Genomic DNA, 13,397 nt, shown 5'->3' with positions numbered 1-13,397 from the left:
CTGATGCTTTGACCAATAAGAGGAGTACCTTAAATAAGATCACGCGTTGGTCAGTTTGTTTACGCTGGCCTCTCGGATTTGGATAGACTATAGAACGTTTGTTAGCTGAATTATCGGAAAGCAGTGGGAAAAAACTTATCTCCTGATTCGACCATGTGGTTTCGTTTAGGATATTGGCACGTTCGATATTTTTTACGTGGTAATATAATTATTTTTTAATAACTTACACAATTTTATGAAATGGCTCATTTCGATACTAACTGACAGAAGAGACTTAGGACATAATTGTAAAAAATAGAATAATACTTCAAAATTTCACCAAAAAAATTCGTCTAAATTATTCACGAATTTTTTCACAATAGGCATCACAATCTTCTTGTTCGAACATTTCAAAAATCGTCGTAAAAATGGGATGAAATGGGGAAACATTATAGCACTTTTTCAACATAACTAGCATAAGCAATTTCAAGAAACTGTCTCGATTTTCAATATTTTTTTTTTCACTCTAAATTCACGATACAACAATTATGATTCTCCCAAAAGTGACCTGATGCATCTAATCCGATGAACTTGGTACATAACCATTCATTGTCCAGCCATATGTTTATGTTTTGTTTCGTTTTTGCTATGCCGGAGTCACCTTCCACAGTCCCGTACTTGAAATTCAATGAAATTTTGTCGAAATTCTTGGGGTTGTATCTCAGCCATCTTGGATATTTTATAAAGACAGTTTTTGGTTAAACGACTTATTTGATGAGTTCTACCTTCTTTTGAAAAAAAACCTGACCCTTGAAAGCACCCTGTATACTCCACAAGATATTATGTATTTCTTGCTCTCAACCTAATATGGATTTATAACATCGATGTACTGATACATAAGTCTCAGTTTCAGCAACGGAAGCACAACCAATTTCTTCACCTATTCAGCAAGGGTCCAACACAGCACGTCCATCCGACAGCAACAACTCCATGAAAACTATAGAAGCTCCATTGCGTAGAGATCACACCTACATCGAGGATGCCTCCAGAAGTCACTATCGTCAAGATCTGACTCTTGGAAGGTCGGCTGGTGATGTTGTTGTCCAACACAAAACCCTAGATAGTGATTCGACTGGACTCTACATCATAGCCATTGTGGCAGGAATCAGTGCCGCTGCAACGGTTGGTTTGATCGCAGTTGGCATTGGATGGTACAAGTGAGTGCGAAGATTATATTTATTAGTTACTAGCTGACCCAGTAGACATTATCCTGCAATAACGGGGGGATATTTAAGAATTGGTGAATTGAGAGATGAGAAAAATTAAGTTGGAATAGTTTTAAAAGTGAAAATAATAATAAAATAATAACCTACGTTATAGAAGACAATAATAATACGAGGATATATTGATAAATTCTTAGCCTACTATAGAACCAGACAAAATTTCAATGTCAAAATATTTTTTACTCAACATGTTCTTCTCTTAATTGGATACATTTATTACAGCGAACCTGCAACGTCTCTAGACCTTTGAAGAAAAATGTTTTTTATTGCTCTGCAAACCAGATCTCCACAGCTTTTATTACCTCCTCGTTGGAAGAAAATTTACGACCTTATAAACTTTTTTTCAGTTGAGGAAAGAGATGATAGTCGGATGGAGCCAAATCTGGTGAATAAGGGAGGTGTTCTAGTAATCCAAACTCTGAATCACGAATTTTTTGCATGGCAACATGAGATTTGTGTCCATGGGCGGTGTCCTACAAAAACAGAACACCTTCGGATAGCTTTCCGCGTCTTTTCTCTTTAATTTTTTCCCGTATAGTGGTCAGTAATGTCGAATAGTAATCTCCGGTTATTGTTCCACCCTTATCCAAAAAATCAAACATGATTACTCCATGGCAATCCCAAAAAACTGAAGCAAGATCTTTTCCAGCACATTTTTGGTCACGAAACTTCTTAGGTCTTGGAGAACCAGAGTGTCGCCATTCCATCGATTGTTGCTTTGTTTCTGGAGCGTAGAAATGTACCCAAGTCTCATCCATAGTAACAATTCGGTTTCAGAAGTCTACATCGTTTTCAAATCGAGCACAGATCGAACGCGATGCTACTACCCTTGCATACATTTGGTCAACATTCAAACATTTGGGGATCCATTTTGCAGCAATTTTTCTCATATCCCAATAATTGACGTGAACTATATGATGAACGCGTTCGTATGAAATATTCAGTGCTGCATCGATATATTTTCGGGGACTGACACAGAAACTGGCCTTCCCGATCGGTCATCATCTTCAATGGAAAATTTACCTCTTTTGAAGCTTGCAGTCCAATTTTTCACGGTCGCATACGAAGGACATTGATCACCAAGGGTATTAAGCATATCTTCGTAAATTTGCTTACCTCTTAACCCTTTTAAATACAGGTACTTGATGATGGCTCGATACTCCAATTTTTCGATTTTCACAATTTCGATGGACATCTTCTTTCTTTTAATTTCTTGCGTAACTCTGGTTTACTTTTTTGACCTCAAACTTCCACACTGACACTTCTAATGAGTTATTGTTCGTTGCTATGGTAACGCAATTTTTTTATGCATGGAACTGGTCTAGGCTAACTAGATAACAATACATCCTCGTAATACAATAATGGTATGTACCACATTGTACCACGCTTGGCAACAGTATGCAATACTTATAAGACTTATAAGGTTGATTGGTTTTCCTAGATAAATACATTGATGAGATAGTTAGTTTTGAAATCTATAAAAAAGTAGATAATGGAATAGAAAGATCGATCAACTTCAAATGGTTTTATTTGTACTTACAAAAAACTTATCTTGAAACTTACTGTTTAGAACATTATTCGAACGATCAATGGAATAATATTAATAGCCTTTTTGGGTAGAACACAGAGGTTCGATTATACTGATATATAAAATGATACTGGCCATTTTTCGAGGGAAAGTCACTTTTATAAAAAATATCTTCAAATATGATCTACATCTTGAATTGATTGATCTATATTATGAAGCATGGAGTAGTACAAAAACAGAAATATCAATAATGGATAAAAATTCCTTCTTAATTCAGATTTTTGAGGGTATCCTGGAATGCAATAGCAGGAGCTAAGGCTCAACACACATGTAAAGATTTTGAAAAGATATATCCAAAACACCGATTTTGCACAATAAAAAAAAATTTTGATGGATAACTGGAAGGCTTTTACGATAAATTCTTCATTGGATCATTTTGTGATTCTAGTTGTTGGTTGCTCCCTCAATCTCAAAGCCGCCAATTCAGGCGAAATATCCCTCTGATCTTGTGCCAACAGTTCGTATGCAGCTTTGAATTTCTTCACTGTGGCAGATCGGAGCAGAGGAGGGTAGTAAACTGCGTGAAGCGTCCAGAAAGGCATATCGACCTCAAACTGTTCACCGGTAGGAGCACCGTGAAAACCCATAGAATACGGAAATGCGCAGTCGAAGAGGTTGTCATATTTCGAGGTGAACTCCTTCAGCATCACTGCCAGGTGTTTCTTCTGCTCCTCGTCCAGATCTGACATCCTTTGCGTCTGACGTCTGGGAAGGACCATTGTCTCGAAGGGCCAGAACGCCCAGAACGGCACTAGAACCACCCATTCTTTGTTCTGGTACACTATTCTTTCTCCCCTGTTGAGTTCCTTCTCCAGGTAATCCTGTAAGAGTGGTTTCTTGTATTTTTCGTGATAAGCCTTGAGGTTTTCGTGTTTTATCCTTGGTTCATTAGGGAAGAATTCCGAGGACCATATTTGACAATGTGGGTGTGGGTTAGAGCAACCCATCATGTCACCCCTGTTCTCCATTATTTGGACCCATAGGAATTTTCTGCCCAGTTCTTGGTACTGCCTTAGCCATTCTTCGATGACTAGGTGGATGTCGCTGAGTTCCATGTTTGCGTAGTGGAGGTCGGAATGGGGATGGTAGCACATCACCTTACAGGTTCCTGTAATCAATAAAAATCACGCCACACTTCAGAATATTGAACTTGAGTCTAAATACGAGGATGTATTGATATCTAGTTAGCCTAGACCAGTTCCATGCATAAAGAAAATATTGCGTTACCATAGCAATGAACAATAACTCATTAGAAGTGTCAGTGTGAAGTTTGAGGTCAAAAAAGTAAACCAGAGTTGCGCAATAAATTAAAAGAAAGAAGATTTCCACCGATATTATGGAAATCGAAAAATTTTAGTGTCGAGCCATCATCAAGTACCTGTATTTAAAAGAGTTAAGAGGTAAGCAGATTTACGAAGAAATGCTTAATACCCTTGGTGACCAATGTCCTTCGTATGCGACCGTGAAAAATTGGACTGCAAGCATCAATAGAGGTGAATTTTCCATTGAAGATGATGACCGATAGGGAAGGCCAGTTTCTGTGTTAGTCCCCGAAAATATCGATGCAGTTCATGACTGGATTTTATCAGACCGTCGAATTGGGCTGAAAGGGACATCTGAAGCACTGAATATTTCATACGAACTCGTTCATCATATAGTTCACGTCAATTTGGACATGAGAAAAATTGCTGCAAAATGGATCCCCAAATATTTGAATGTTGACCAAAAGCGTGCAAGGGTAAAAGCATCGCGTTCGATGTGTGCTCGATTTGACAACGATGTAGACTTCTTAAACCGAATTGTTACTATGGATGAGACTTGGGTATATTTCTATGATGCAGAAACAAAAGCAACAATCGATGGAATGGCGACACTCTGGTTCTCCAAGACCTAAGAAGTTTCGTGTCAAAAAATCTGCCGGAAAAGTTCTTGCTTCAGTTTTTTGGGATTTCCATGGAGTAATCATGATTGATTTTTTGGATAAGGGTAGAACAATACTATTCGACATTACTGACCACTCTACGGGAAAAAACTGAACAGAAAACACGCGGAAAGATAGCCAAAGGTGTTTTGTTTTTGCAGGACAACGCCCCTGCACAAAAATCTCATGTTTCCAAGCAAAAAATTCGTAATTCACGGTTTGGATTAATGGAACACCCCCTTATTCACCAGATTTGGCTCCAGCTGACTCAGCTGACTATCATCTCTTTCCTCAAGTAATTAAAGTTTAAAAAGTCATAAATTTTCTTCCAACGAGAAGATAAAATAAAAGCAGTTCAGGTCTGGTTTGCAGAGCAAGGAGAAACATTATTTTTGAAAGGTCTAGAGACGTTGCAGGTTCGCTGTAATAAATGTATCCAATTAAGAGGAGAATATGTTGAGTAATAAAATATTTTGACATTGAAATTTTTTTTGGTTCTATAGTAGGCTAAGAATTTTTCAATATATCCTCGTACTTGATGAAACCTTTACCTACCTCTAGCTGGCTGCATTTGGAATAGGGGATCATCGCTTTCAGGGGGTGCTGGGGTATCGGGCATCAGGGCGGGGAAGTCGTTGGTGAAGACGTGTGTGTGGACGTAATGGGGATTAACCTCACCATTAGCCCTCACATTTCCCGGGCAAAGTGGGTTTTTTGGATCGTGGCGTGGTATGGCTGCCTCCCGGACTTTTTCAATTTGACCGGCCCAAGGTCGTTTACCCCTATGGGGGCATACAAGGACCCATTCTCCCCTCAACGGATTGTACCTGTTGTGAGGATGATCTGTAAGGGTCCATCAATCATAATAAGCAGAAAAACTTTATTTGATTTGATCAGATACTGTTTTTTCCATATAAGTCTCCAGTTCTAGTTATAAATTGCCTTTTTCTACTGTATGCTCCAAAATAATTTCCCAATATTAATCCGAAAAATGACAGGAGGACAAGGTTTATACCTTTTCGATATGATTTTGACTTTAATGTTTTCAAATACATTTCGAAAAATATTATACTATTTACAAACATCTAAATAGATTTTCGCCATAGTTTTGAGCTTAATTTGTGAATTTTTGTTAATATCTCCTCTTTTCGTGTTTGTTTCTCCAAATCATACAAAATGTAAGTGAATAAGCGCGACAATCTTCAAGGGGCGATTCTGCATGAAACATAATGAGAGTTCCCTGTTAACTTATTTCCACGACCTCTATACAACCTTGTGTTTTCAACAATTACTGGTTCTTACGGATGTCCAGTAATGGTTTTCACAAATTGCAACAGCTCATATGAAATAAATCTACTAGTTTCTATATTTCAAGCTTGAATTTTCTGAAGAAATCCTATTTTTATTAAAATTATAACATGATCGTGTAGGAATTACGATCTATAAGATTTTTGGTGTGTGGCCGCCTTTAGTTGTCTATCAATGTCAAGTTGTACACCAACTTATTTATGTGGAATATTTACCTGCTGGATTGAAGGCCATTGGTAGGTATATTTTATTATTCTCCACTAGAAGTAGATTAATGCAATGTTTTAAAAACTGAGTTATTCACTGTGCACTGTGAAAATAACACGAATACTTTCTATTCACGCCAGGAGCACTCATAAACGCATTTTCTGATAAGAAAATAGGAATTCCGATTAGTCGAAGTGTTGCGTCATAGAAGGACAGAGTGAAGTTCGATTTGACATAATTACATATATATATGTATATCGTGGCTAGGTAATCTCTCAGAATTTACTGCAGGGGATGGAACTGTTCAATGAATATTGATGCAAATTCAAGCGTACTGAATCCACTGATATTTTGATGGGGAATTATATTTTTATTTTTCATTATCAAAATTCTAAAGTGTGTACTACACGAACGCACTCTTGGCAGAGAATGAATAAATTGATTTCCATATTAATACAAACATTTCATCATGTTGATTTTTATCAAACCAATACAGACCCACAATTATAGAAAAAAAAACACAAGCACCGAAGGACAACTCAAATGAAACAACGTTTATTTTTTGTCTCCTTTTTATTAGGGCACCCTGAAATATTCACATATTGAGGTCTACAGTTTTCAGACGTTGTGGATGACTTAAACGTCTGATAATTGAATAATTTTGTAAATTATAAGCCTAAATTGTAGGATTATTACGTGAAAATTGCGAATTCTACTGCTATTCAGTACGTGAAGTTATCCGAAAGAAGTTTTAAACTTTCCTTCTATTCGAAATATGTTTTAATAAAGCGAACTCCGACATTCCTTTCCATACTAGGAATGCAATAAAGAAGCTGGAATTATCAGGATCGTAAGCGATTGATCAGAAACGGAGGAAAAGGAAAGGGGAGTAGACATAATCAGCACCTGAGCAGGGATATCATCCGAGAGAATTTTTTTCTAGACTACATGCCTCAAAATACATTTCGTTTTGCTCATTTTTTTTAGCTTTGTCCATATTTCTGAATAAAATTTTAAAATATTGATGTATAGGGTGTTTTTAGACTCTAAAGCTAATTATAAATTTTTTGGGGCTGGACCTGGACTTTTTCTATAATGTTCATCGATAGTATTCTGGTCAAAGAACTTACGAATCGAAAATTACAAAAATATAAGGTGGTTCATTAGTTAAGATTGATTGAAAAAATGGAGAATTCTGTAGTTATGACCTCCTCATGAGGGAAAAAATAGAAAATATATCAAAGGAAATCCTGAATACATGAAACCTCTATTTACCTACTTTAAAACATGTTCCTACATATGAAAGACAGGCTATACAGGGTGAGTCTTAAACTCGTACAAATATTTTAACAGTAGATTCTTGAGGTCAAAATAAACACTCTTTTCTATACCATTTTTTCAGATTCGGCCCTGATAAAAATACACTGCGCAAAAAAATTAACGCACATTCAGGAAATCTCAAATTTATTCTACAACTGAAGGTATTCTCAATGATAATTATTTTTATCAGAATTATGCATGCATATGTTATCCACTTTCAACGGTTCTCTTCAATACAGATGTTTTTTCCCAGCAGGAATAAAAAAAAAAGATATTATCAGATTTTGAATGTATAGGCTCATTCTAAAATCAGTTGTTCACGATCAATTCTAGTGATCAATAGTTTTTCTTTCGTTTGATTTTCTACACTCGATCGCTGTGCAACGCGAAACACGCAATTTGACCCAAGAGGAATCTGCCCAAGCGGTAGTTTTGCGAGAAGAAGGGTGGACATACACAAGAATTGCAGAAAGGTTTGGTGTTTCCCATACAAGTGTGTCCAGAATGTTGCAGCGATTCAGGGAGACAGGTATGAATGTACGAAGACCAGGACAGGGTAGACCACGGGTAACAACTGCCATTCAAGAACGTTACTTGAGTTTCTTCGTTGAGATAACGGTTTGCAACCGCTCGTCTCCTTCAAATTCAGCTTGAGCAAACTCATGAGGTGCAAATTAGCACTCAGACAATAAGAAATCGCCTCAGGGAATATGATTCAAGGCCTCGTGTCGCGGCAAGAGGCCCAGCTCTTACCCCAGCCCATCGAAGGGCGCGTTTGGATTTTGCGAGAGAGCATATCCATTGGGAAGAGGCCGATTGAGAAAGAGTGCTCTTCACAGATGAGTCTAGATTCTGCCTTTACCATTGTGATCGACGTTCCCTTGTATACAGACGTCCACATGAAAGATATGCTCAGTGCAATTTCCTGAATACTACTGGTTTCGGGGGAGGATCGATTATGGTATGGGGTGGAATATCTTTGACTGCTCGCACAGACCTAGTGGTCGTTGATAATGGAGCTATGAATGCTGATAAGTATATAAGGAACATTCTTGAAGAGCATGTAGTGCCATTTGCCCCATACATTGGTGAAAATTTCATTTTTATGGACGATAATGCCAGACCCCATCGTGCGCGCATCGTTCAGGAGTACCTTGAAGAGGTTGAAGTCTCTCGAATGGAATGGCCAGCAAGAAGTCCAGATCTCAATCCGATTGAGCAGGTTAGGGACAACCTCAATAGAAGGCTGAGAAGTTCAGAAAATCATCCAGCTACTCTTAATGACTTAGGAATCCAACTCGGAGAAATCTGGGAAGGATTAGATCAGAACATTTTAAGATCACTCATTTTGAGTTTGAACCTTCGTTGCCGAGCTGTAATTAACGCAAGGGGTGGAAATACCAAGTATTAAATCACTTATCAGCATTTCAGTATTTTGAAAATTGTTCATTTCTCTTCTTTCACATAAGATTCGGTGAAATCCTGAATTTTTCTTCCTTTTGATGTGTCTTGTTTCGTTCAAAACCTTTTTCAGATTTTCAGAATGTGCGTTAATTTTTTTGCGCAGTGTATATAGCCATTTTAAGTTTCTATAATTAGCTACGCCACTTCTGGTAAAACAAAATTACCTTTAGACTAACTAGCTAAATCCTGCACATCTGTGGATCTTTTAAAAAAAGTTACATTCAGTCAAAGTACCCAATTTTTTGAATTTCATAGATATTTTTATTTTTGAACATCAATTTACTCGAAAACGGCGCATTATACGAGAAAATATGAGGAATATTTTCATTTCACAAAACTTTTAAATATTCATTAGATATATTTGGTATTTTTATGGTACGTTATGGTCATAATGACTGAAAGACGCGGGTGATATCTTGTGTTCGAAAAAGATTAATCAAATACATAAATGAAAAACCATATTCCGAAATTCATTTCTTTCGATAAAACCGTTTGTGAGATAGAACTAAAAATAACATTTTTTTTTTATGTCAGTTTGGTTTTCGTCCATGATAACAATATATTTTTTTTATGGTTTGCAACAGCCTGTATTTTTTACACCGAATCGATTCGGAAAAAATATAAAGACAAAATGTGTTTTTTTTGACCTCAATAATCTACTGTTATATTATTATGAGTTTAAGACTCATCCTGTATATTGTAACGTTTTAGGGGTTGATTGAATTGTCTTCTTTCACACAATATTCAATTTATTCACACAATTAATACACTAATTTATGTACAAGGACTTACTTTAATTTATTTACACACTCACTAATTTTACTTTCACTGTAACTGTTCAGTATCAGTGTCAACTCCGTTCTCTATCTAGAACACTAGCTGCACTGGGGTCCACCGTGTGTATCTTTTATATCGATACGCCCCGGTTCGAGAGACTTTCGTCATCACCGAGAACCATCGCGATGTTTTCGAGTGGCGACAGGAGCGTATTCAGGGAATTCAGACGTTACAATATACACATATTTTATCGTTGATGTTGAAATAACACCAAGTGTACATAAGATTTCTTGTCCATTGAAATGGACACACTGTGAATCCTGTACAAATTCGGAAATTAGCGAAAAAATTTTTGAAATATCATTTTGGCCTTCTACTACTTCGTTTCAATGTAATTTTTCTTATGTTCGTTATTTTGAAAACCCCCAGTTTGTAATTCCACTGTACGGTACTGAGTAGGTACTCTATAGGAAATAAAGGTTCCACACACTTAACTGGAATTAAAAATGTGTTTCATCAATATAATAATTTTCAATTTAAATTCTGAGCATTGCTGTATGTTAATCCAAGTCAAAGCCTTCTAGATTATTATTCCCAAAATGAAAAGTATTGATAACACATGATCGAAACTTCAATAGAAAAAATAAGTCTTAACTTGAAGATGCACAAGATCAAATCATAAATCATTGTGAACTTTCTGTATGGAGATTCACAAGGTATTACTTTTATACTTTTCCTCAAATAGCATTTCTGTGGAAACCAGCAGAGATCATCATAGTTTCAGGTTTGAATTAGGAATTCTGAACGTTCAACAAATCCCAAATATCCTCAGATCCTGCGAGAAACAACAGGCAAAAATTCATATAAAGACTTCAGCGTATCCAATTTCCAATGCATTTCCTATGTAGGTAGATCCCATCGTTTGTTTAGAAAGATTGATTTTCCACCCAAACTTTTTAACATCATTTGCGGAGAACGTGACTCTGGAACTTTTAACTGGAGAAAGCTTATTTCTTAGGCATCTTGGATTCGAATACCGTCACTTGAGGATATTCCTTTATCGATCAGACCTTTTGGTTTCTAGAGCCACATTTTTTTTCGGCGAGGATAAAAACGAGTTATAGAACCGTTGCCTGGTCATTATTTATTCATGGTTTTCGATCAATGGTTCGTTCCTTTCCTCTGATACATTCTACCTTTCCTCATTAAATAATTATTTTCCTACAGTAAAAGGTTGTGTTAAATACAAGAAACAAATCTGAATCAATGTTAAATACAAGGAATGTTTTAATTTCTAATCGACGTATGTCTCTTTATTTTTATTTTTTACAATCTGTCTAAAATAACTATCATAGCCCGCTCTCCTAGAAAAAACTCCCTAGCAACTCAAATTATTTGAAAAAGAAGTATCTTGACGACGCGACGTAACAGGTTGTTTGAAACTCCAAAGAAATCACCAAAATCCAGAAAAAAAATGTAAATGGTATGAGAATAAGCGTAATTGATAGCTATTTGGGTCCCTGGTGTTGTTGAGGGAGTAATTGTATTTTTTGTGAGTTTTCTATTGTGAATTTCCCTTGTTTGCTTTCAATTCTGCTGCCATCAAAGGAAATTGAATATATTTCACTAACTGAACTCGTATTCGGTTGTTGCTTATCGAAAATATACTCAAAAATGGAATAAGGACACAAAAATAAAAACTATTTTATTGCTAATCTTGATAAACTGTACATCTTTCATACACTGCGATAGATGATACTCAGGCAATTCCAAAAATATCCCACATGATGGGTTTTACGTTTTACATCGTTCGTATGACTGATGCTTTCCGGTTTTGGCTCATATTTTCAAATTGCTCCATTTGAAAAAGGAATCATCCCAAATTCTTGCATACAGGGTGTTCCGGGAGTAAATCTACATACTCTCATCAGAAATACGAGGATATATTGAAGAATTCTTAGCTTACTATAGAACCAAACAAAATTTCAATGTCAAAATATTTTATTACTCAACATAATCTCCTCTTAATTGGATACATTTATTACAGCGAACCTGCAAAGTGTCTACACCTTCCAAAAAAAAATTTTTCCTCTTGTTCTGCAAACCAGACCTCCACAGCTTTCATTACCTCCTCGTTGGAAGAAAATTTACGACCTTTTAAAGTTTTTTTTCAGTTGAGGAAACAGGAGATAGTCGGATGGAGCCAAATCTGTTGAATAAAGGGGGTGTTCTAGTAATTCAAACCCTAAATCACGAATTTTTTGCATGGCAACATGAGATTTGTGTGCTGGGGCTGCAAATACAAAACACCTTTGGATAGCTTTCCGCGTTTTTTCTCTTTAATTTTTTTCCGTATAGTGGTCAGTAATGTCGAATATTAATCTCCGGTTATTGTAGCCTTATCCAAAAAATCAATCATGATTACTCCATGGAAATCCCAAAAAACCGAAGCAAGAAATTTTCCAGCAGATTTTTGGACACGAAACTTCTTAGGTCTTGGAGAACCAGAGTGTCGCCATTCCATTGATTGTTGCTTTGTTTCTGGATCGTAGAAATGTACCAAATCTCATCCATAGTAACAATTCGGCTTAAGAAGTCTACATCGTTTTCAAATCAAGCACAGATCGAACGCGATGCTTCTACCCTTGCACGCTTTTGGTCAACATTCAATCATTTGGGCATCTATTTTGCAGCAATTTTTCTCATGTCCAAATTGACGTGAACTAAATGATGAACGTGTTCGTATGAAATATTCAGTGCTTCAGATATCCGTTTTAGCCCAATACGACGGCCTGATAAAATTATGTCATGAGCCACCGATATTTTCGGGAACTGACACAGAAACTGGCCTTCCCGATCGGTCATCATCTTCAATAGAAAATTCACCTATTTTGAAGCTTGCAGTCCAATTTTTCACGAAGGACATTGATCACCAAGGGTATTAAGCATATCTTCGTAAACCTGCTTACCTTTTAACCCTTTCAAATACAGGTACTTGATGATGGCTCGATATTCCAATTTTTCGATTTTCACAATTTCAGTGGACATCTTCTTTCTTTTAATTTATTGCGTAACTTTGGTTTACTTTTCGACCTCAAACTTCATACTGACACTTCTAATGAGTTATTGTTCGTTGCTATGGTAACGCAATGGTCTAGGCTAACTAGATATCAAATTATCCTCGTAGAGTAGGACTAGCTGAGTAGAGATTGACTATAAAAAACTAATTTCTGATGATTTTCGAAATTCATGGACCTTTTACCTGTAAATCTGGAAAATCGAGGTGTTAAATTTTCGTTGAACCACACTGTAAGTGAATTTCGCACCGAAACTTTGGTTGTTGCAAAATGGTGCAGGTGCAAGTTTGGTTTGTTATTATTTAGTTATATTATGTCCTGTTTGGTTTGTTATTATTTAGTTATATTTGTCCTGACTGAACTTTTCGATCTGTCAATAACCTCCCAAGTTTCAATAAATTTCGTCGATGAGTCTGTCATTGATAATGGTCTCAGTATTTCCATGAATTTTGAAAATCACCCTGTAGCTTCCT

General features: G+C 36.5%; 2 protein-coding genes across 3 annotated transcripts in view; one reads left to right on the top strand and one right to left on the bottom strand.

The window, feature by feature from the left end:
• LOC123311412 overlaps positions 1–13,397 on the top strand; it is a 40,124-nt gene that overhangs the window by 13,566 nt on the left and 13,161 nt on the right. The window contains exon 4 of one of the 2 annotated variants that reach the window (XM_044895346.1): positions 893–1,196. In XM_044895346.1, the coding sequence (XP_044751281.1) occupies positions 893–1,196 (304 nt within the window). Of the gene's footprint in view, positions 1–886; positions 1,197–13,397 lie in introns of both variants that reach the window. The other variant, XM_044895337.1, reaches the window with a different exon arrangement.
• LOC123311422 (probable galactose-1-phosphate uridylyltransferase) lies at positions 3,132–6,518 on the bottom strand. The gene is made up of 3 exons (XM_044895359.1): positions 6,295–6,518; positions 5,327–5,614; positions 3,132–3,958 (listed from the first exon to the last, which is right to left on the bottom strand). Exons 1-3 carry the CDS (start codon positions 6,311–6,313, stop codon positions 3,222–3,224), a joined length of 1,044 nt encoding a protein of 347 aa, XP_044751294.1. The 5' UTR covers positions 6,314–6,518; the 3' UTR covers positions 3,132–3,221.

The sequence above is a fragment of the Coccinella septempunctata genome, chromosome 1 (assembly GCF_907165205.1).
Source record: "Coccinella septempunctata chromosome 1, icCocSept1.1, whole genome shotgun sequence".
Lineage (NCBI taxonomy): Eukaryota > Metazoa > Arthropoda > Insecta > Coleoptera > Coccinellidae > Coccinella > Coccinella septempunctata.
This window is presented reverse-complemented; position numbering and strand designations above follow the sequence as displayed.